The 21,794-nt window shown below is 39.8% G+C and overlaps 1 protein-coding gene across 1 annotated transcript; it reads right to left on the reverse strand.

Annotated features, from left to right (window-relative positions):
* Window positions 1-2,447: 2,447 nt before the first annotated feature.
* elapor2a (endosome-lysosome associated apoptosis and autophagy regulator family member 2a) lies at window positions 2,448-20,091 on the reverse strand. The gene is made up of 22 exons (XM_085357368.1): window positions 19,996-20,091; window positions 18,331-18,451; window positions 16,817-17,006; window positions 16,589-16,736; window positions 14,360-14,449; window positions 13,612-13,717; window positions 13,357-13,509; window positions 11,920-12,008; window positions 11,631-11,811; window positions 11,405-11,533; window positions 10,582-10,672; window positions 10,377-10,479; window positions 10,153-10,290; window positions 5,097-5,360; window positions 4,836-5,009; window positions 4,559-4,742; window positions 4,199-4,295; window positions 4,011-4,112; window positions 3,787-3,913; window positions 3,208-3,386; window positions 2,738-2,906; window positions 2,448-2,621 (listed from the first exon to the last, which is right to left on the reverse strand). The coding sequence occupies exons 1-22, from the start codon at window positions 20,089-20,091 to the stop codon at window positions 2,553-2,555; spliced, it is 3,000 nt and encodes a 999-aa protein (XP_085213494.1). The 3' UTR covers window positions 2,448-2,552.
* Window positions 20,092-21,794: the final 1,703 nt, after the last annotated feature.

The raw sequence follows: 21,794 nt of genomic DNA on the forward strand, positions 1-21,794 counted from the left end.
TGAAGCCAAGTGCCAGAGGGGTTTGGAAATACTGAATGCTTTCAGGCCACGATATAAATCTGACTGATGAATGCCATTCATTCCACTATAACAACCAAAACCAGGAAAAGAAGTTCTGCCTTATTTGTAAACTTGTTGTGCGATGACTAGTTGGGCAGTTTGGAAAATGTTATTAAAACATAATGCAATCATTTGCAAATCTCATAAACATTAAACTGAGACATTTTTACCATTTTATGAACAATATTTGCTTAGTTTGAAATTGATAGCAGCCACACATTTCAAGAGCAAAAGGCTGGAAACATAAGTAGTACTAAAGAGAAATATCTGGAGGAACATTTTGCAATTGTGCAAAATTAATTGTGCAACAGGTGAGTAACATATTCTGTATTTTTTGTTTAAAAAAAAAAAAAAAAAGCATCTTAGCTCGGCAGATGTTCACCAATCTGCATCTACAAATTGTGGAACAATTTCATAATAATTTTCCTTAATGTAAGATGTTCAATAACTCATTATCTTCAGTGCATCAAAAGATTCATAGAATCCAGAAAAATCTTGTTGGGCAAGGCAAAAGGCCAAAAATAAGTATTGATTGCTCATGATCTTTGGGCCATCAGGTAGCTCTGCATTAACAGACAAATATGATTCTATAATGGAAATCACTGCTTGAGAACACTTCCGGAAATCACTGCAAACATAATCCAGAAACACACGTCTTCTCTGGGTCAAGGCTCATTTATACTGGACTGAGAAAATGTGGAAATCACCATTTGTGGTTAGATTGTTTTAAATTTGAAATTATTTTTTAGGATAACATTGGTCAAATATTTCTCACACCAGAAAACCAAAAATACAAATAAGACCCAGCACATGGTCTCCTTTGCTCACAATTACAAGCTGCTGTTAAATGAAATGGGGACATCACCCTGTCCCAAGTTTTTTGGAGATATGTTGATCCCATCAAATTCAAAATGATCTTATTTGAAACACATCACCACTGTGATGTAGAATGATCTCCTGCATCTGGCGCTGCACAAAACTCAAAGGTGCTCTATTGGATTTAGATCTGGTAACTGTGGAGGCCAAATGAGTATGTTGAACTCACTGTCATGATAAAGAAAACAGTGACATCTGATGTGGCCTTCTGCTACTGCAGCTTATCTGTTCTAAGCTGTGACATGTTGTGCATTCAGAGGTGCTCGTCTACGTATCTTGGTTTTAACAAGTAGTTATTTGAGTTACTCTCATTATCCTATCAGGTCAAAGTAGTCTGGCCATTCTTCTCTGACATCAACAAGGCATTTCCCCACAAAGCACTGCCTCTGTGGGGAAATGTAAACCTCGAGGATGGTTGTGTGTGAACCAGCCCAGTCCGTCAGGTACCAACAACCACGCCACATTCAAAGTCACTTAGATCTCTTTTCTTTATTCTAATGCTCAGTTTGAACTTCAGCAGGTCATCTTAACAATAGGATCCCCTAACAAAGTGGTTGATGAGTGCATATTTCTTCACGAGTTACATTTTTGTTTGCCAGTTCCATTTTTTATGGATGCCCCATAGTGTTAATGACGATTTGACATAGCTTTTACTAAGGCCGTATTAGAAACAACTTGAATTTTTGGTGACAATCCCATTAAAATAGAAGCAAGTGCACCAGATCTATATAACTGGACATCTGTGAAATGTCTTCATATTTTAATAATGACTGTTTGTGCAAGCTTGTATACATATGTTTACAGATGTTTTAAATGTCTCTTTGTATTCCTCTTTTCAGTCTGCAAAGCATGCAAAAGTACCTTGAGTCTAAATAGTATTGAACAAATACATTTGACTTAACCTTAAGTCAAATGTATTTATTGCTTAATTTTTCAGCAGCTTTTTAATAAGATAATCAAACTGAGTCAGATTATACATAAATACATCATGATTTATTTGAAGTACATGGACAGTCCACACCACAACCCAAACAGAATATGGCAAATTCAAATTTCAACTGATCAGTAGTTCTCTTCATTATATAATTTCAAATAAAATAAAAAAACAACAAAAACATGAGAAGGTAATGATTGTACATGAAAAGAATAAACCATCTGTGTAAACATCTGTGGGATATGGAAAGGCAAATCATAGCTTTCCTGAAGATGAACTATACCACAGGTATCAACGAAATATTGGACGATACGCAAACTGAAGAGAGAAAAATAGCAAAACAGGACATCTTAAATAGGTCTTTGTCTTACCCTGAGCTCTTCTATCAATTTTTTCCTGAAATAAATTAGAATCAGACAGCTATCAGGAAGTGTCAGCCACACACCTGCTTCACAGTCTTTAACTGGACAGCTCCATCGTACCAAGCTTTAAGGCCACCAGGTTAGTGTGACTCATTTGAGCATGGCTCTGATGTTATGTCTATATGTGTGTGCACATACAAACAGTTGGTGTTCCAGGTATCAAAGCTTATAAAGGGGATAGTTAGATAGGGGTCACAAAGTGGGAAAAGTCTCTTGAAGGTCTGATTTCTCCCCTCAGCCCCCTTCACGGTTCTTCCACTCTAGCTCCACACCAATGTTTTGGAATGAGCCGAATTTAGCTGCACATTTTCATAGTTATCTCCATTTCTCTAAAATGAAAACGAAAAGAGAATTATTTTGCAACACTATATAGTTTGTTTGTTTGTTTTTTTTACCACTGTGGAACTTTGTGGTTTTAAAAGTATAGTGATACTGTGTCTCTCACCTTGGATGCTATGGCTTTGAGTTTTCCAAGTAGAGAAGGTTTTGTGTATACAACTTCATCCTCCATGTCTGCCTCATTCTCCCCCTCCATCACAGCACAGCTGTCAGCCACTGGCATTTCACATTCCTTATTAGCAGACATCACCAGCCGGGAGTACTTATACTCCAACCTTGCACAGAGACAAGTGACAGAATCAATACTGCAGAAATTTACAAGAAGAAGAAGAAGACGAAGAATCTTCACATAAATACTGTGATGTTACAGAGACAGAATGGCAAGAGATGGGATTTGGTAATAATGGAGAAGAAGAGACAAAGTTAAGGAAAGAAAACAAAACATGTGAAGCTAAAATCTTACAGCAGTGATGAGGAAGAAGGTGAGAAAGGGAGAAGGGGAGAATATTAAGGGGAATTAAGGGGAAAATGAGAAAACATGTAATTAGAAGTTAAAGAACAAGAGGCTAAAGATACCGTTTGTTCTTCTTCCAGAAATAGCAGGTCAGGGAAACGAGCAACACTGCAGTGAAAGCTCCCAGTCCTGCACCAAGCTGGATCCAGAACTCAATGCCCTCACAGGTCTGTGTTTTCTTAGCAGGCAAGGGCACACCACCCATGCACAGCTTTGGTTCATTCCACACATACAGCAAGTCCTAAGGGTGGATATACACACATGAATGGGACAGCGCATACACTAGTAAGTGTAAATATGAAATTTGAAGTGTTCAATAGGTTTGTCTTCATTCCAGCAACCTGCATTTTAAGTGAAACAAAGACTGTTATAGTGCTGACTTTAAGCTTTGTGGGATTTTTCTACATACATGGATATTTTGGATGCTAACAACCTTTAGGCTTGTTACCATGAACGGTTGTGGAATTATAACCCGTTTGGTTGCTTGGCTGGCTATAAAATTGGATAAGAATTTTAAAATCGGAGGTGAATATAAACCACTTCAAATGAAAGCTGCAGTACACAGTCTGTTTTAATTCACATTAAACATGCCTTTAAGAAAAATCCAGTACTCATAGACAAGTATATGTCCACACACACACCTGATTTCCTCCCTTGCAGACTCCCTCTATCTGATGGTAGTCTCTTTCTGTGCATGTAGGACAAGCCCCTGAGCTCTCCCATAAGAATTGAAAGGTGCAACCATCACACGTTCCAGCAGGACACTGACTGAAATAGCCAAAGGCACAATTTGTTCAGTAAGCTGGACCACAGCACAGAACAGTGACAAACACATGAAAATTAGAGAGACGTTGATGAGAAAGACCTGGGTACTGAGAGCTCCCCCGTAGTGCTCTTGTCTGGGTTACAGCGAAGTGTCACCACCACGCTCCGACCCGACTCGCAAGATGAAGTTGTCTCCAAAGACCTTACACCAAAAAGCACAGAAAGCAAGAAGCTTAAAGCAGTGATTTTTTTTTCCACTCTATAAATAATGCCTGTAATGATAGGCACCTGTAGTAAAAGTTGACATCAGGAACTTTCTTGGAGGTCTTGGGAAACAGATCTGGTGTTACACTTATTCCTTCAAGGTTGTTATCCACAGTTGTCCCTGTTAATATTTATAGAAATGTATTACTTAATAATATGTCTACTTTTAATTTGTCTTTAATCTTTTCTATGACAGGAGTTTAACATTTAAAGACAAGCAAAAAAGACCTTTTATATTATACGAGTAATGATCCCCACAAAAAAGGACCTTTTACTTATTATCACATATTATTTTATTCTTTTAAAATAAAAATAGAGGCATAAAAAAGTAAACCTAAATTCAATTCTCTTCACTGCCACCGTCTGTGTTTGATGCTCACTAACCAACAAATGTGTCAGCCAGGTTAATGGACTGCGAGGAGAGGGCTGTGTGGAATCCTCGTCCACTAGCTGGGATTATTGTTGATTGACAGATGAAGGTCGTGATGGCATTGGGCCCTTCCTTTTCTCTCTGGGAGTCAGTGATGGATAGGTCTGTTACATTGTCTGTACATACTGCCAACTGACCCTTAAAGAAAAAGAGAAAATTGCAATGACATTCAATTTGTGCACAACACATTTAAAATTGCAGGATTTTCTGCGCATTTTCATCTTTGCACACCTTTCCTCCACAGATACTGATATTGAAGTGATGGAAGTACTTGGTTCCTTTTGAGGTAAAGCTTGGGCCATTCATCAGTGACCCCACTGGCCCAAGTGAGCTGAAGTCAAAAGTCAGAGTGGCATTGCCTTCTGTGTAGGTGAAGTGACAGTCACTATAGCATAAGCTGTGCTCCTGGAAAACAAATACACAGGTATCTGGTGTACCGCCTTACTGATAACAAGAATTTTCTTAAATTCTTTCTCAATCATAGCAACAAACCTTGTCACTTTTGCTGGAAGGTCCACAGGATTTGCAGGCATCAGGGCCTGGTGCAGCGTGAGGCATCAGGTATGTGTTAGGTGGACACTCTGTGCACTGGCTCGTACTTGCGTCTATGTAATGCCCAGGTGGGCACGGCACACACGCAGAGCTGGACGGTTGTGCACCGAGGGCACAAACCCGACAGCTAGAGGACACTCCGTCCACCGCGTTACTCACAGTGATGGAGTAGATTCGCGCCACATCTTTGACATACTGTCGTACCTTAGGTAGAGAGAGATAAATACACATCAGCGAGATGACATGAAATAAAATCTCCAGTGTTGATATATTGTGCAAGACACTGAATGACACTTCAGAATTTATCTTTAGAACCAAAAAGAAGGGAGTACTTGGTGTGCCTAAAGTGGTCTGACCTCAAGAACTCAGTCATTTCAGATTTTATTAGCTATTGCACAAATTACAACACAACGACAACAACAGCAACCAAAGACAGTTTAAAACAAAAAGCAAGAAGCAAAGGTTACTGCTATTCTTTTACAGTTTTGCACTTTATGATATGTAATAAGGTTTGCAATTATATGAGATAACTAAAATATTTGAGGTAAATTAAATTAGAGTTATATATTTATATATAACTCATTAATAATATATAAATATATTTATAATTTTAAAGGACACCCTAGCCCACACGTCAGTGATCGATTTTGTAACTGTATCATCAGATCTGCAGCTGTATGTGCTAGACACTTGGGTGAAGAGCGGTGCTGAGCTGACAGCTGATCACCACCTGGTGGTGAGTTGGCTCAGGTGGGACTGTGGGATCTTCCATAGAGGAAGCAGAGTCTGGGGAGGAGGGGGGCGAGTCATCTATCACCAGGGGTGGGGTCACCCCTGGTGATAGATGACTCTATCACCACCAACTCTTTGGTGGGATAGCCCCTGGAGTGGATGAGGTTCCTAAAGGCTCTGGGTGTTGTACAAAGACTGAACTTTGGACACAGGAGCAACAATGCGGTTTTTGTCCCGGTCGCTGAACACTGGACCACCTCTTTACCCTTTTGAGGATATTTGGGGGTGCATGGGAGGTTGCCCAACCAATCTACATGTGTTTTGTGGACTTGGAGAAAGCATCTGACCATGTGCCTCGGAGAGTTCTGTGGGAGGTGTTTCAGGAGTATGGGGTGTCTGGCCCGTTGCTTTGAGCCAGTTGATCCTTTTGCCACCATTGCAAGAGCTTGGTCTGCATAGCCTGTAATAAGTCAGGCTTCCCAGTGGGTGTTGGACTCTACCAGGGAAAAAGTAACTGAGGAAAACAAAGACATGTTCTTATTAGGAGACTTTAATATCAATTGGTCAGCTCCTTCTTGTCCTTTAAGGAAAAAGATAAGTTCATCAGCGTCGGCTTGTTGCCTGTCTCAGATGATCACCATTCCCACCCGGGTCACGGTCAACGCAGGAGGTCATAGGTCATCATCATGTATTGATCATATATATATATAAATGTTCCTGAGCATTGCTCTAATATTGTTTCTATTCCAGTTGGCTATAGTGACCATAATCTTGTAGGTTTGACCAAGAAAATGAAACCACTGAAAACTGCACAAAAGATTATTTTTCATAGATCATACAAAAATTTCAATGCAGATAAGTATATTAATGACGTAAAAGAAATTCACTGGACTGACATCTGCCTCGAGAGTGACCCTGATATGGCATTATCTATGTTTATTGAAAACTTTTGCTACCTGGCTGACAAACATGCCCCCTTAAAAAGATTTACTGTTAAAAAGAACTACGCACCTTGGTTAGATAATGAACTTAAGGTTGCAATGTCAGAAAGGGATATAGCAAAAGCAAAAGCACATAAGTCTGTCAGTCCACAAGAGTGGGCACGATATCGCGAGTTAAGAAATCAAGTAACTAAATCGAATAGGCGCAAGAAGAAAGAATATTATCAACTTAAGCTCAAGGAGGCCAATAAGGACAGCAAAAAGGTGTGGAAAGTTTTAAATAATATAATGGGTAGAGATCTTGCTCCGGTGATGTCTCACATCTACACGGGTGGTACGTTTATAAGTAAAGCTAAGGACATAGCCAATTATTTTGCGAATTATTACAGCAATAAAATAACAAATTTAAAATCTAATATGAGCAGAGGCGATCCCACCTTATCACGTCATCTTATACAGGATGTTATCATGAATAATAAGCAATGCCAATTTAAGTTTGAGGCAGTGAATGCGGAGATGGTAGAGCGCTTATTGATATCACTTCCTGACGATACATCCTCCGGCTCTGATAACATAGACAGTAAACTGCTCAAAGTTGCAGCCAAGTTTGTGTCCCTTCCTATATGTCACATATTTAATAGATCTTTGGCATGCAGCTTATTTCCATTGCAGTGGAAAGAATCGAAAATAATTCCCATTCCTAAAAACAAGAATGACGTTTTTAATGGTGTCAATAGCAGACCTATTAGTCTACTCCCCGTTCTAAGTAAAATTATGGAGAGGATTGTCTATGAACAAATTCAACATTACCTAACAGAAAATCAGTTACTCACTCAGTTTCAACATGCCTACAAACCTGGTTATTCCACCAGTTCAGCTCTCATTCACATGACAGATAACTGGTACAAATATCTAGATAATGGGAATTTGGCCGGGGTGGTATTTTTGGATTTTAGTGCTGCATTTGATTTGATAAATCATGATCTTTTGATAGATAAACTAAAATGTTATGGATTTTCACCAGCTGCTTTGTGCTGGATGGAAAGTTATTTGTCTGGAAGAAGGCAAAAGGTTTATTATAATGGTTATTTCTCGGAGGGCTGTGAAATGAACTGTGGTCTACCCCAAGGCAGCTGCCTCGGTCCACTTCTCTACTCAGTCTTTACAAATGATTTGCCGTATGTCCTGGATAAATCTCATCTTGTAATGTATGCTGATGATTCCACCATGTTTTATTCAGCCAGTAGCCACTCTGAATTGACAAGCGTATTACAACTAGATTTGCTGAACGTGTTTGATTGGATAAGTAAAAACAACATGATTTTAAACGTGTCTAAATCCAAATCCATGTTAATAGGAAGTAGAGGACGCTTAGTCAACAGCCCACAACTAAATCTTTCCATAGCTGGATTGGTATTAGAACAGGTCACCCAGATTAAATTACTTGGTGTTACCATAAACCACCACCTTTCATGGTCTCAGCACATCAACTCTGTTATTAAGAAAATGGGACAGGGCACAGCTATAGCTAGGAAATGCTCTTTTTATATCACTTCTTCAATTATGAAAGATGTCATTAATGCACTAGTATTATCTCATCTAGAGTACTGCTCAATCATTTGGTCAGCAGCTAATAAGACAGATCTGAACAGACTTCAGTTAGTCCAAAATAGGGCAGCCAGATTAGTGTTAAGGTGTTCATATTATACAAGTATTGATAAAATGCACGATAAACTTTCTTGGCTTTCTGTACAAGCTAAATTATACTATGGATTACTTGTATTTTTAAAGAAAGCAATACTGGTAAACACACCACACTTTTTTTATGCTCAGTTGCAGTATCCAGATGAAATACATAATCATGCTACACGATTCTCAACTACCGTAACCACAATTTAGTAACTCCTCGAGTTAAAAGTAACTTTTTGAAAAACTCTGTTATATTTAGAGCATCTTTTCAGTGGAATAAGTTCCCTTATGCAATTAGAGAATTGGCTTCTATTCATAATTTTAAAAATCACCTAAAAGCCTATTTAGGCAGTTTTTAATTTATTTGTAAAAATTGTAGAGGGTAATGTCACTTGTAATGGAAATTGTGTATTTTGTTTGAGTGTTTTGTTTTGGTTTTTTTGCTTTTTTATATAATTTTTAATATTCACATGTTTACATTTTCAGAATTGTAAAACCTTATTGTGGATCTAAGAGCCAAATTATGTGGACAATTTGCATCCAACTCATTGTGTAACATTTTATTTGGTGGTATTTGATGGTTTGGGCCCCAGGAAGACTAGCAACCACTGTTGTGGAAGCTAATGGGGTTCCTTATAAATAAACAAATAAATAAACCAGGGTTGCCGTTTGTTACAGATTCAATTTATAATTTAAATGGGCAGAATTTCTAGGCCAAGTGACAGAAAGCTTCAACTTGGGTGGTCTCAGAATCTCATCTCTGCCTTTCGCAGATGTGGCTCCATTGACTTCATCAGGCGGTGGCCTCCAGCAGCAGGATGAGAATCACCACCTCCAAGTCTGAAGCCATGGTCCTCAGCCAGAAAAGGGTGCCATGTCCATACTAAACCAGGTTAGGGACGAGTTCCTGCCCCGAGTGGAGTGCCTTGGGTCAGTATCTTGGGGTCTTGTTCACAAGCGAGGGAAGAGGGGAGTAGGAGATTGACAGACAGATTGGTGCTGCAGCGCCAGTGATGCGAATGCTGTACCGGTCTGTTGTAGTGAAGAGAGACCTGCACTTAAAAGCTAAGCTCTCAATTTCCCGGTCTACGTCCCTACCCTCAGCTACGCTCACGACCTTTGAGTAGTGACCAAAAAACGAGATCGTGGATACAAGTGACGGAAATGGGCCTCCTCTGAAGTGTGGCTGGCCTCTCCCTTGGAGATAAAGTGAGGAGTTTGGCCATCTGGGAGAGGCTCAGAGTAGAGCTGCTACTCCTCCACATCGAAAGGAGCCAATTGAGGTGATCTGACAAGGATGCCTGCTGGGGTCTCCAGGGTGATGTGTTCCAGGCATAACCCACTGGGAGGATGCTGCGTTGCAGACCCAGGCCAAGCTTGAGAGATTATATCTCTCATTTGGCCTGGGAACACCTTTGTGTTCCCCCAGACAAGCTGGAGGAGGTGGCCAGGGAGAGGGAGGTCTGTCTGGGTGTCTCTACTTAGGTTGCTGCCCTAATGACCCAGCCCCGGATAAGTGGAAGGAAATGGATGGATGGGTGGAAAGTATTAATGAACATCGTTCACTGACAGCTTTGAAGTGAATGTAGTTTAAATTAGTTCATATCTGTGTGTAATTGTGTACTTCTACTCACATCTGAAGCTTGGTTAGTCCTCTGGAAGGCCCATGTGTAGGAAACTGAAGCATTCTTTGTCATGATGTGTGTGTAGGTTTGCCTTGTTTTGTTTTTCTCCCAAGACTCCACTATTTTTGTACTCTTCCTGTTTACATCCTAAAAGATTCATTAGACAAATTTCTGGTTTGAAAATCTATGGTAACATTTTTCAGAGCAGCAATCATGTCAGTAACTCTTCTCACCATCATGAAGTAGAGCTCACAGTCAGCTGTGCAAGAAGTTTCAAATTCAAATGTAATGCGACCAAATTCTTCCCCTGAATGACTCGACACTGAAGTAGGAAGCCTGATGGCAAATAAACAGAAGAAGGGAATTAGTCACAGCTGAAAGAAATAGCTCAGTGGCAAAAGTGATGGAGGCTAAAAAACTCAAAGCTACTATCCTTACTTGAATCCAGGAACATGGAGGTTGAGGATGAGGTAATCATTATCAGAGCTTCCGGCTCCAGCCTGGATGTGATTACCTGCAACCTCCCAACCTGAAAATAAATAAATAAATAAATAAATAAATAAATAAATAAATAACTGATCAAGCACACACATCCATACATATGCAATAATACTAAGTGCAATAATCCTTTCTGTCATCGTTGTATTTTTACTCAGTTGTATATAGTATTTGTATTCTATTTTTATCTTATTGTATATTTATTTTATTTTATTCTACTGTATATAGTATTTTATTTTATTCTATTCTGTACAGTTGTGTACTGTATTTATTCTTATTGTATTCTAATTTTTGCCTCATAACTTTTGCACTGTCCACTTCCTGCTGTGACAAAACAAATTTCCCACGTGTGGGACTAATAAAGGTTATCTTATCTTATCTCATCTTAAATAAATAAATAAAGTATAATAATGTATAGACATTTAGAAAACTGCATGAACTCTGGTGTATTTGCTTAAAATAAAGATAAACCGTCCCACCTCCTCCCCATGAGCACAATTAACTAGTTTGTTGGAGGAGAAGGAAGAGCTGTTGGCATCATTGTTGTCGTTGGGGGTGGGGGTGGGGGGGTGGGGGGGCCTTGGTGTCAGTGTTGCGGTTAGTGTCGTGTGGGTGTTGCGGTTAGTGCGTGTTGCTAATGGTAGCCAAATATTTGCCATGCTTTTTGATTCACTTCATTGGAGTCATCACACAATACAGTGACAAAATAGACCAGAATTGAGGGAAAGAGCAAAAGTGGGCATGTCTTGCCATAAACACCTACCATTCATACTGTCACACTTGGAATTGCCGACATTAAAACAGGAAGTCTTCATGTTAGAAGGAAGAACATTCCACCATTTGTACTCATAACCCAAGGTGGGCTCAGAGCCTGCAGGACACTGCTGACATGCTGGGGACAAACAGTGAAAAACACAATTGGGAAACCGCATGAAACAAAAGGTAAGTGGAAGACAAATGAGGACTGTAAGATAGAAAGTTTTCAGTACGTTTCATGCCATCGGAAAAGGTCCCAGGTGGACATGGTGAGCATGTGGCCGTGTCATTGTTATAGAAACCAGGGTTACAGGGGGGGCAGGGCTCTCGTTCTCCACTTGGAGGCAATGTCACAGCTCCAGTCACATTCTCAAGACAGATCTTAGGTTCAACCCACTTAAATATGACCTGTGTCTGAAATCAGATAAAAAAAGGTGTGAGTTGGAATAAAAAGGACAAACTGTGATTATAGAGCGAGTCTCAACAGGCTCTTTAGTAAAGAGGTAGCCTCTTTTCTCTCACCTTGCGCTCTTGGTCACAAGCTGTGTGGATCTGGAAATAATCCTTCATGGAACAGGGAGGTCTGTCCTTACATGAGCCAGATCCCTCAGCTAGGAAAAGTGGGGATACATTATATTAATATTAGCATAGGAGATATAAAGCAAATATAATTATTTAAAAACAGGAGCAATTTTAAGCAGAATCGATCCCCCCCACCCCCATTTCCTTTTATATGGATACAACACTAGCAAAGCAACAGTCGCAAAATATGTACTAAATAAAATATGTTTATTCCCTGGATGATCTAGCTAGGAAAGAGGACTAGGGCCACTGGGGAAAAAAGTGGGCATGTGATTTTTTTCTTCTTTTCCAGAAGTCTGAGACAAAAGAAAGAATTCTGAGGTTAAGCTCAGAATTTTGACTTTTTCCTTAGAATTATTTTTTTTCAGAATTCTGGAAAAAAAGAAAAAGAAAACTTTTTTTTTCCCCCCGGTGGCCCTAATCCTCTACCATATCTAGCTGTATCCAGTGACTTTTAAATTACTTTACTAAACAGAAAATTAATTAAATGCATTATATGATTCTTTATCAAGGCAGAGTGTGCCTCAGTAAAAACTGTGGAATTGTCTGTTCTTTCATCTTAAAACTTAAATTTCATTAGATGGTTAAACAGTCTGAACAACTCGTTTGAAGTACAAAGAAGAGTTGTATTGCCATATCAGCTGGTTTTGCCTTTTGGTCTTCATAAAACACATCACCTAGTACAGCTCAAATAGAAAATATTAAAAAAATAACATCAAAATACATATCGGTCAACAGTGCATCTACAAGAAATGGCCAATCATTGTCCCAGGCAAGGAGTAGGTTGTCTCATATTTAGTTCATAATCCAAAGGAGTGCAACTTATTGGCAGTCCTTAATATTTATCCTGAGATGTGCCTATTTAATATGGTACAGGCCAATTTTAAAAATAAGTGAATACATTTTTTTAAATCACTTGAGTAGAAAGATCCAACTAAATACATTTTCAAAAAGTATGTTAACATTATGTAGCAGTATGTAAAAGTATGTTACAAGATACATCATACAAATAAAATAACCACAGTACTTTAACTGAAAAGTCCTCGTTCAAACCCCCTGGGGAAAAAAAATAATAATAATCTAAACTTCTAATTCAAGATTCTAGTGCATTGGCTGCCTTCCTATCATATTACATATGTTAGCAAATATACTAACATAATGATCAAGCATTACTTTTGCTGCCCCAGTTGCCAAAACCTGCTATTCCCTTGCGATCACACGGGCTCACTGTGTTTCTTTTTCTAAAGTTTGACAACTGTGACATAAAAATAGGACAAGCTCTATCTATATCCTTTAGATGTGCTTCTCTAAAAAGCAGTGATAGCAATTAGGATTCAAAACAGATTTGAAATGGTAAATCTAGCTTTTTATTCATACCTGCATACTGAGTGCTGGTGTTACAGGGAGTGCAGGAACTGGCACCATGGCCAGAATAGGTGTCCCGAGGACAGGGTTCACATGAGGAGGAGCCAGGGACTCGACTGAAAGATCCCGGCTTACACGGAAAACACTCTGATGTGTAGGCAACACCTGAGCGGAGCAGAAAAGATAGAAAGAAGAAGTAACTGTTTGATCTATTTTGTTGTCATTTTTTATAAAGAGAAAAAGAAAAAAGCAAAAGTAACCACCAACCCTCAATATGAATATTTTTCAGCAGTGCAGGATTCACCACTTTTTTTCCCATCGTAACACCACCAGTCCTCCAGTAAAGGATGTTGGTGCCAGATTTCAGGTTCACCTAGAATACACATATCAATGCATCATCAGCTTGGGATTAAATATTAATAATTAATATAATATTCTATCTGAAAATTAAGAAAGGTCATTATATGCGATCAGCTTAATTGCAGCAGCTAAGCTGTAACTCTATAGCCATCTAACCATGAAGTATAAAGCTTAACAGCACAAGTTCAGAAAACATAAACTGCAAAGTATGCAGGACAACAGTAACTTTATACAGATTGTTTTGTTTTCATGGCATATAATGCCACGTAAGTAAATTCATTTTTTTTTTTTCTTATTAAGGAATTAAAATAGCAGAACAATTTTCTTGAACCAAACAAATCTAATCTAACCTGCGAGAAGAAGCAAGGAGCAGTACCACCACTAGAAACCTATCTCAAGAAGATCCATATATTACATTTAATTGTACATTTTAATTCACAATGCAGAAACCAAAATATGTACGTGCAGAAGCTCATTTACAGCATGAGTGGAAAATTACTGGAGACAATATAAAATGATGCCAGCTCCTTTCTGTGTACACGCTTCCTGCTTCTATCCGCTCTGTGGATGTTACACAATACATTTGATTTGGGAGAACGAGGCTAAAAACCTGCCCTTTCTGTCTACTTGTCGTCGTGCTCTGTGAGACATTTACCGTATGAGTTGCCCATTCGCCATGCTTGGTGAGCTTGAGCCACTTCTTGTCATCAGACTGATCCATTTCTTGACACTGGTCATTCTGGATCTAAACACACACAAGCAGATCAAAACCTCCCCCCTTTTTTTTCACACTAATTTTCAGTTACAACATTGTGCATGGTTTATATGTTCATGCATACACACCGCATCACTACACTGATAAGTGGACAGGGGAAAATACAAAAAAAAGTACTAGAATTAACTGTAAGAAAACTATGTAACTATGCTTTAGCTTGAGCACAATCTATAGTACTTTTTAATTAGCTCTTGCAGGCTTCTTACAAATAAAATAGCATTGATAGATGTATATACAAGCAATAATAATAGAATAGAATAGAATAGAATAGAATAGAATAATCCATTTAATTGTCCCAAAAGGGGAAATTTGGTTGTAACAGCAGCCAAAAAGACACATATACAAACAAACAGTACACAGGACACAGAACAGAAACATACACAATTTTTCTTACATATTTACATTAAGGACAATGGTTACTATATACAGAGAGTACTGTACAGTTACAGTGGGGCAAAAAAGTATTTAGTCAGCCACCGATTGTGCAAGTTCCCCCACCTAAAATGATGACAGAGGTCAGTAATTTTCACCAGAGGTACACTTCAACTGTGAGAGACAGAATGTGAAAAAAAAAATCCATGAATCCACATGGTAGGATTTGTAAAGAATTTATTCGTAAATCAGGGTGGAAAATAAGTATTTGGTCACCTCAAACAAGGAAAATCTCTGGCTCTCACAGACCTGTAATGTCTTCTGTAAGAAGCTTTTCTGTCCCCCACTCGTTACCTGTATGAATGGCACCTGTTTGAACTCATCATCTGTATAAAAGACACCTGTCCACAGCCTCAAACAGTCAGACTCCAAACTCCGCCATGGCCAAGACCAAAGAGCTTTCGAAGGACACCAGGAAAAGTATTGTAGACCTGCACCAGACTGGGAAGAGTGAATCTACAATAGGCAAGCAGCTTGGTGTGAAAAAATCAACTGTGGGAGCAATCATCAGAAAATGGAAGACATACAAGACCACTGATAATCTCCCTCGATCTGGGGCTCCACGCAAGATCTCATCCCGTGGGGTCAAAATGATCATGAGAACGGTGAGCAAAGATCCCAGAACCACACGGGGGGACCTGGTGAATGACCTGCAGAGAGCTGGGACCAAAGTAACAAAGGTCACCATCAGTAACACACTACAACGGCAGGGAATCAAATCCCGCAGTGCCAGACGTGTTCCGCTGCTGAAGCCAGTGCATGTCCAGGCCCGTCTGAAGTTTGCCAGAGAGCACATGGATGATACAGCAGAGGATTGGGAGAATGTCATGTGGTCAGATGAAACCAAAGTAGAACTTTTTGGTATAAACTCAACTCGTCGTGTTTGGAGGATGAAGAATACTGAGTTGCATCCCAAGAACACCATACCTACTGTGAAGCATGGGGGTGGAAACATCATGCTATGGGGCTGTTTTTCTGCCAAGGGGACAGGACGACTGATCCGTGTTAAGGACAGAATGAATGGGGCCATGTATCGTGAGATTTTGAGCCAAAACCACCTTCCATCAGTGAGAACTTTGAAGATGAAACGAGGCTGGGTCTTCCAACATGACAATGATCCAAAACACACCGCCCGGGCAACAAAGGAGTGGCTCCGTAAGAAGCATTTGAAAGTCCTGGAGTGGCCTAGCCAGTCTCCAGACCTCAACCCCATAGAAAATCTGTGGCGGGAATTGAAAGTCCGTGTTGCTCGGCGACAGCCCCAAAACATCACTGCTCTCGAGAAGATCTGCATGGAGGAATGGGCCAAAATACCAGCTACTGTGTGTGCAAACCTGGTAAAGACCTATAGTAAACGTTTGACCTCTGTTATTGCCAACAAAGGTTATGTTACAAAGTATTGAGTTGTATTTTTGTTATTGACCAAATACTTATTTTCCACCCTAATTTATGAATAAATTCTTTACAAATCCTACCATGTGGATTCATGGATTTTTTTTTTCACATTCTGTCTCTCACAGTTGAAGTGTACCTCTGGTGCAAATTACTGACCTCTGTCATCATTTTAAGCGGGGGAACTTGCACAATCGGTGGCTGACTAAATACTTTTTTGCCCCACTGTACAGTTAATAATGAAGTGATGGCAGATGTTTCCACTGAAAGGCAACGAATACTCACAAAGAACTCAAATAGCAGGTTACTGTCAGGATACTGGTAGTCAAAGCTAACTGAGCCTTGTTTCTTCAGATGCACAGCATAGATGAGAGAGACTGTGCATTCATCCCTGTTGGACTCCAGATAGTTTCCCTGAGGAGCCCAGGAAGAGCTACAAGAAAAAAAATAAATAAATCCAGCATAGTATTTTTTACCAACTTTTTCCCTTTTTTAAATGTCTTACTCAATTACCTGTTACAGGTGAGGCTGTTATAACCGGGTAGGCTGTTCTCCAGGGAGGTTGCTAGGCTACTAAATCCAATAGGCATGTAATCCCATTGGTCGAAGCGGATACCGCTACCGAGGGAGTAGCTTCCTGCTGCACACTGAGTGCACTCCTGAGCTGACATCTCCAGGAACTCTCCAGCCTTACACGAGAAGGCTAGTGGACACAGTGAAAGAAAGAAAACAGTTTTTGAATTTACCAACCTTCTCCACATTCTACAGCAAAAAGCATGGTCGCATCAGCCATTACATGTAATGTAACCCCAGTGATTGACAAACTTCATTCTTACATCTGTTACAAAGCGTCTTTGTACTTGTTTTCCCCTCACTGAGCCATTGTGTCTCTGCATTTCTCCAGAACAGGTATGAGGACAGTTCTTCCTCATACCTGTTCTCGTCTAATGGCATTGTGATGCTTCTCTATGCTAAATGTGAGAGCATGCAACTGCTTCAAGGCTAGATTTAAAAATAGTTTGCTCTGGCAGGCACTTTGATAGTTACACATAACAACTGGTGACAGATAAGCTCATTAAGTGGGCGGTGTGCTCCATTTCAATACAGTGAATGACACTGAAATATCATATGCGAGTTAGAATTAGATGACGAACCTATGAGAACACAAGTGTATATAAATAGTGGTCTGAGGAGGAAGAAGGAAACAAAAAATTGTTTAAAATAACAAAAGGTGAGAAACAGTGCTGATATGGAAAGCATTTTGTTAGTTCAGTCTTCAGTGCATTCCAGTTCACGGCACTATTATTATTAAAATAATAAATAAACTTTTTCCAAACAATTTATGCATACATAACACATGTAGGTTTGAAAACAGTAAAAGAAAAGAAAGCATCCATGAACCCTATTGTTGGATTCGATCCATTAGTGAGGTGGTGTTGAATAAAAGCACTGGGCAAACCTGTACAGGTGAATGATAAAGACCAAACTTGTATGACCAGCAACATGAGCATTCCATCATGTAATGAAACGGTGTCATCTTGGCTCCATTATGATAAGAGTGTCAAACAAAAACTACAAAAAGAAAAAAGTAACACCCTCTATGACTCACTTTTTTACTTAAGAAAAAAAAATACATTAGCATCGACTGGAAAGGTTAGTTACATGGCCCAATAAAAAGCACCAAACGAGCTTGAGTTAACATCCTCAAGGACACATGTTTGTCAGTGAGCACCTGTGCATTCTTGGAGCTACACTAACATCTCCCTGTCCTTTCACTTCACATTAAACAACCACTAACCTTCATCAACACGTGCCATCAATTATGTGCCTTGTTTCGTAGCAAGCACAGAAAGATATTACGTAACATTGTTTTTGCTCCAAGGTTATTGGCCTGTAGCTTCACTCTATGGTTGGTCGACGTCCAAACACACTCAGTCAGGTTGTGGTGGTGAAAGTTCCAGCTACTGATAAGAAGGTGACATACACACATCAGCTTCAGTCATTTTCCACACGCACACTTAACTCACTGCATTCTGTGCCTCGCACTGGCGCTGGTAGTCCAGTACAGGCCCCAGGGTGCTGTGGGATGGCCACTCTCCACCGAGATCCTGTGCTGTCACACTCCGTGTACTCAAAGTAGTAATCAGTCTGCCAGGGAGACACACAAAACATAAGAAGTCAGTCAACATAGCAGGCTTGGACATAAAACCTGACTAAACATAGGCCAGAGGCAGGTCAGCAAACATCTCCACCCAAACTAAAGCACAGAATCATCTCTTCCAGATAAGAATCACCAGCAAATCAGAGCAGACTGCTTGCTACTAACAATGAATTCCTACAGAATCCAGCTGCTATTGGCTGAAAAACATGAGTGCCAGTCACAGTGTAATCTCTAAAGCTAAAACCATTCTTCTGCCCCTGGTCACAACAAACCATCTCCATGGCGATAGGAGTAGGGGAGATGGCAGCAGTGGGCTGCTGGTGAAAGAGGCTGAGTCATTTTACCAGCAGCTTTTAACATTTCAAGTAGGCTCACTTAGACATTCGATTATTGCATGTAATTGTTTTAATCTGTGGCCCATGAGTGAAAAGCACTGGCCCAGTGTTCTTGATTCCACTTCTCCTCATCTTGTGTCTACAGAGGCGGGTGGCCTAATTTCTGACAGTTTACATAATGCTATTCCTTGAGCCAAACCAGATTTTGACACCCCGGCACATACAGGCTGTTGTGTGTGGAGTGATTTTTTTTCCCTGGTTTTAAGTGGGTCTAAGGTTAGAGCTCAGAGACGCTTTCCGATAAAGGTCACAAGAAATGAGGCTAAATCAAGCATATTAATACACAAACTGTTTTTACTGCTGTAGTGATACAAAAAATAAATACAGGATTGTGAACTGTGCAACACTAAACCCTCGTTATCTCTTGCGACTCCCATAAGTGCTGTGGTCAATCACTGATGTGGCAGCTGTTCAATATTCATCTCACACCATGATTCAGCAAAGTCCTCTTCGGAATAAATTTCTTTCAGCGTAAACATCAGCTCTGGTAAATCTCACCCTCCCCAGAAGAGCTAAAGCTGCACAATGATTTAACCACCATATAGGAACAAACTGGAGGCCCGCAGTAATCTCTTTGTCAGTGTGAAAAAAGAGAATGACTTAGAGGAATGTTGCTCCTCTATCTTGGGACACCTCTGTGTGTGTGTGTGTGTGTGTGTGTGTGTGTGTGTGTGTGTGTGTGTGTGTGTGTGTGTGTGTGTGTGTGTGTGTGTTGTGCTGCCAGCCTAGTGTCAGAACGTGTTGAGCTGTGCCAGACCAAAGGGAAGGAAAAGCCAGTTCATGCAGGAAACTGATAACTTAATAGCACAGACTGGTGAAGTTCAACAAACACCAGACCTGAACAGTGATTCATACTCCTCCATGTTGTTCGCGTTATTTAAACAGAAAGCAGCGCTGAGGTGTGCGTCTTCACACATGCTGCAAATTATAAAGTGGGACTCCAAACCTACACCGTAAATCGACCCGGAAATGTGACATCAATGTTTAATCGTGTTTACTGTTCGATCACTAGATTAATAACTCGCTCAAGCGTGCGCAGACACAGCAGCCTTTCGCCTTTTCTTTCTTTTCTGTATAAACAGTCAGTTATTTTGATATAGCGATAAACAGCTCAGACTGATTGACTGTAGCCTCACCTCAGTACACTGCTTCTGTCCTTTCGCCCCGTCCATCAGCTGGAGCGCGCAGAGGATGAGAGCGCAACGACCGACGAGCCAAGCTGAGGTCTGCATTGTAGATCATCGAAGGTGGCGGGGGGGACACAAACACACAAAAACAACCGAAATCCAGGAGAAAAACGGAACGTATCATGAACCCGAACCCGGCTTGACACCTGCTTATATCGCTTCTTGCTTCCCAGGCTTTCCACCTGCAATTACGCTGCGCGCTCCAGGGATGCCTCATCAGATTCAAGCAGTGTAGGATAAAAAAAAATGGGTTTCCGGTTAAGGTTTTCAAAATAAAGATTTGCGCGTACGGTTGATGATTTGTGATGGTAGTGTTTAGTGAAATGCATCATTTTGTATGATTTCATTTTTGTGATATGGATGTGTTTAGGAACGCATAAATGTTCACTGCAGAAGTTAAGCCCCCAGTTTTCCTTTAATTTGAAGGCGAAGTAATGCTGCCTTCTGTTGCTGTCGTTGTATTTTCTTTCTTTTGCACATCTTTGATTCATGCTTTTAACCTCCTGGTCCTCCTGAAGTGTTGCTTACATAAAAAAATAAATAAATAAATAAATAATTTTTTAAAAAAATTAAAAAACAAGCTGGCTATCATAAAAATATTTAAATATACAAAATATAGCGAAATGTTTAGTAGCATATTAATTATAATACTGGTGGCTAAAGGAAAACGAGCAGCAATTTTTTGGGCACACAACATTTTGAAAGGATTTTTTCATGATCTTGCGAGCATTAAACACTAGTGACAGTCATGCACACAACTGACCACCAGAGGGAAACAAAGCTCTGCAACATTACTGTGGGGACGGCTCTGGTTAGCTGTGTTACGTTATCTACAGCCTGTGCAATAACAATCAAATTTATATTTTTTTATTTTGTGTCTGAAGTGAGATATTTATGGAGATAAATGTTCGGCGTGCAACTCTGAAAGTCTAACATAGTAAGTGTAGCACTTGCAGCTGATGTGTCTGACATGGAAAAACTGGTTTGTGCTCATTTTTTTGGTTTTGAACACATGTAGAGTTTGTCAGACTCGGGTTACTACTGAAGGTCTAACAGATAGAAGATTTCTAAAGCTTCCAAATAATATCAACCTGAAAATGAAATGGATATAATTTGGTTGCATGTTTTTAATCTTGGCTATAAAGTCCCTCTAAGCCTGTATGTTTCTGTTTACATCCTTACACAAAAAAGCTCATGCATGTTTCATAATAACACCCTGGCTCAATTTGTCAGGGTGTGCATTACACCCATAGCACCAAACCGCATTAAAAAACACGGAAGAGCAGCCTGACAGAACAACTCTGTGCCTGTAGGTGTAACAGAAATGCAATGCGTCTCTTTTTTTTCTTTTTTTTCTTTTTTTTGAACAGTTTTCTTATTAACTTTCTATTTAATGGACAGAAATTTGAAATTAGTTTAATCATCTAAGCAAAGCATTGTGTTTAAAATAAAAAACGTGTGTAAAATTTTTATGACCTTCATTGACTAGTTATCAGACATTAATCTTTCTTTGGAATTGGTAAACATATCGGTGACATAATAGTTTAATTGTTGTGTCTGGTGTTTCTCCTACAGTCAGCAGTGCAACCGACTTAGGACCAAAATGCCACCAAGAACTTGAAACTTAGAAATGACCCATCTTTCCCATGAGACTGAACCTGTCCCCCCAATTTACAGCATGTGAGAAAACGCATAAAATAATAATAGTTTCAAGAGGGAAAAAAAATGCCTGGCAGGCTGTGTAATCA

This window comes from Diplotaxodon limnothrissa, linkage group LG7 (assembly GCF_057381915.1).
Source record: "Diplotaxodon limnothrissa isolate DT_005_m linkage group LG7, D_limnothrissa_male_GT1.1, whole genome shotgun sequence".
NCBI classification, from domain to species: domain Eukaryota; kingdom Metazoa; phylum Chordata; class Actinopteri; order Cichliformes; family Cichlidae; genus Diplotaxodon; species Diplotaxodon limnothrissa.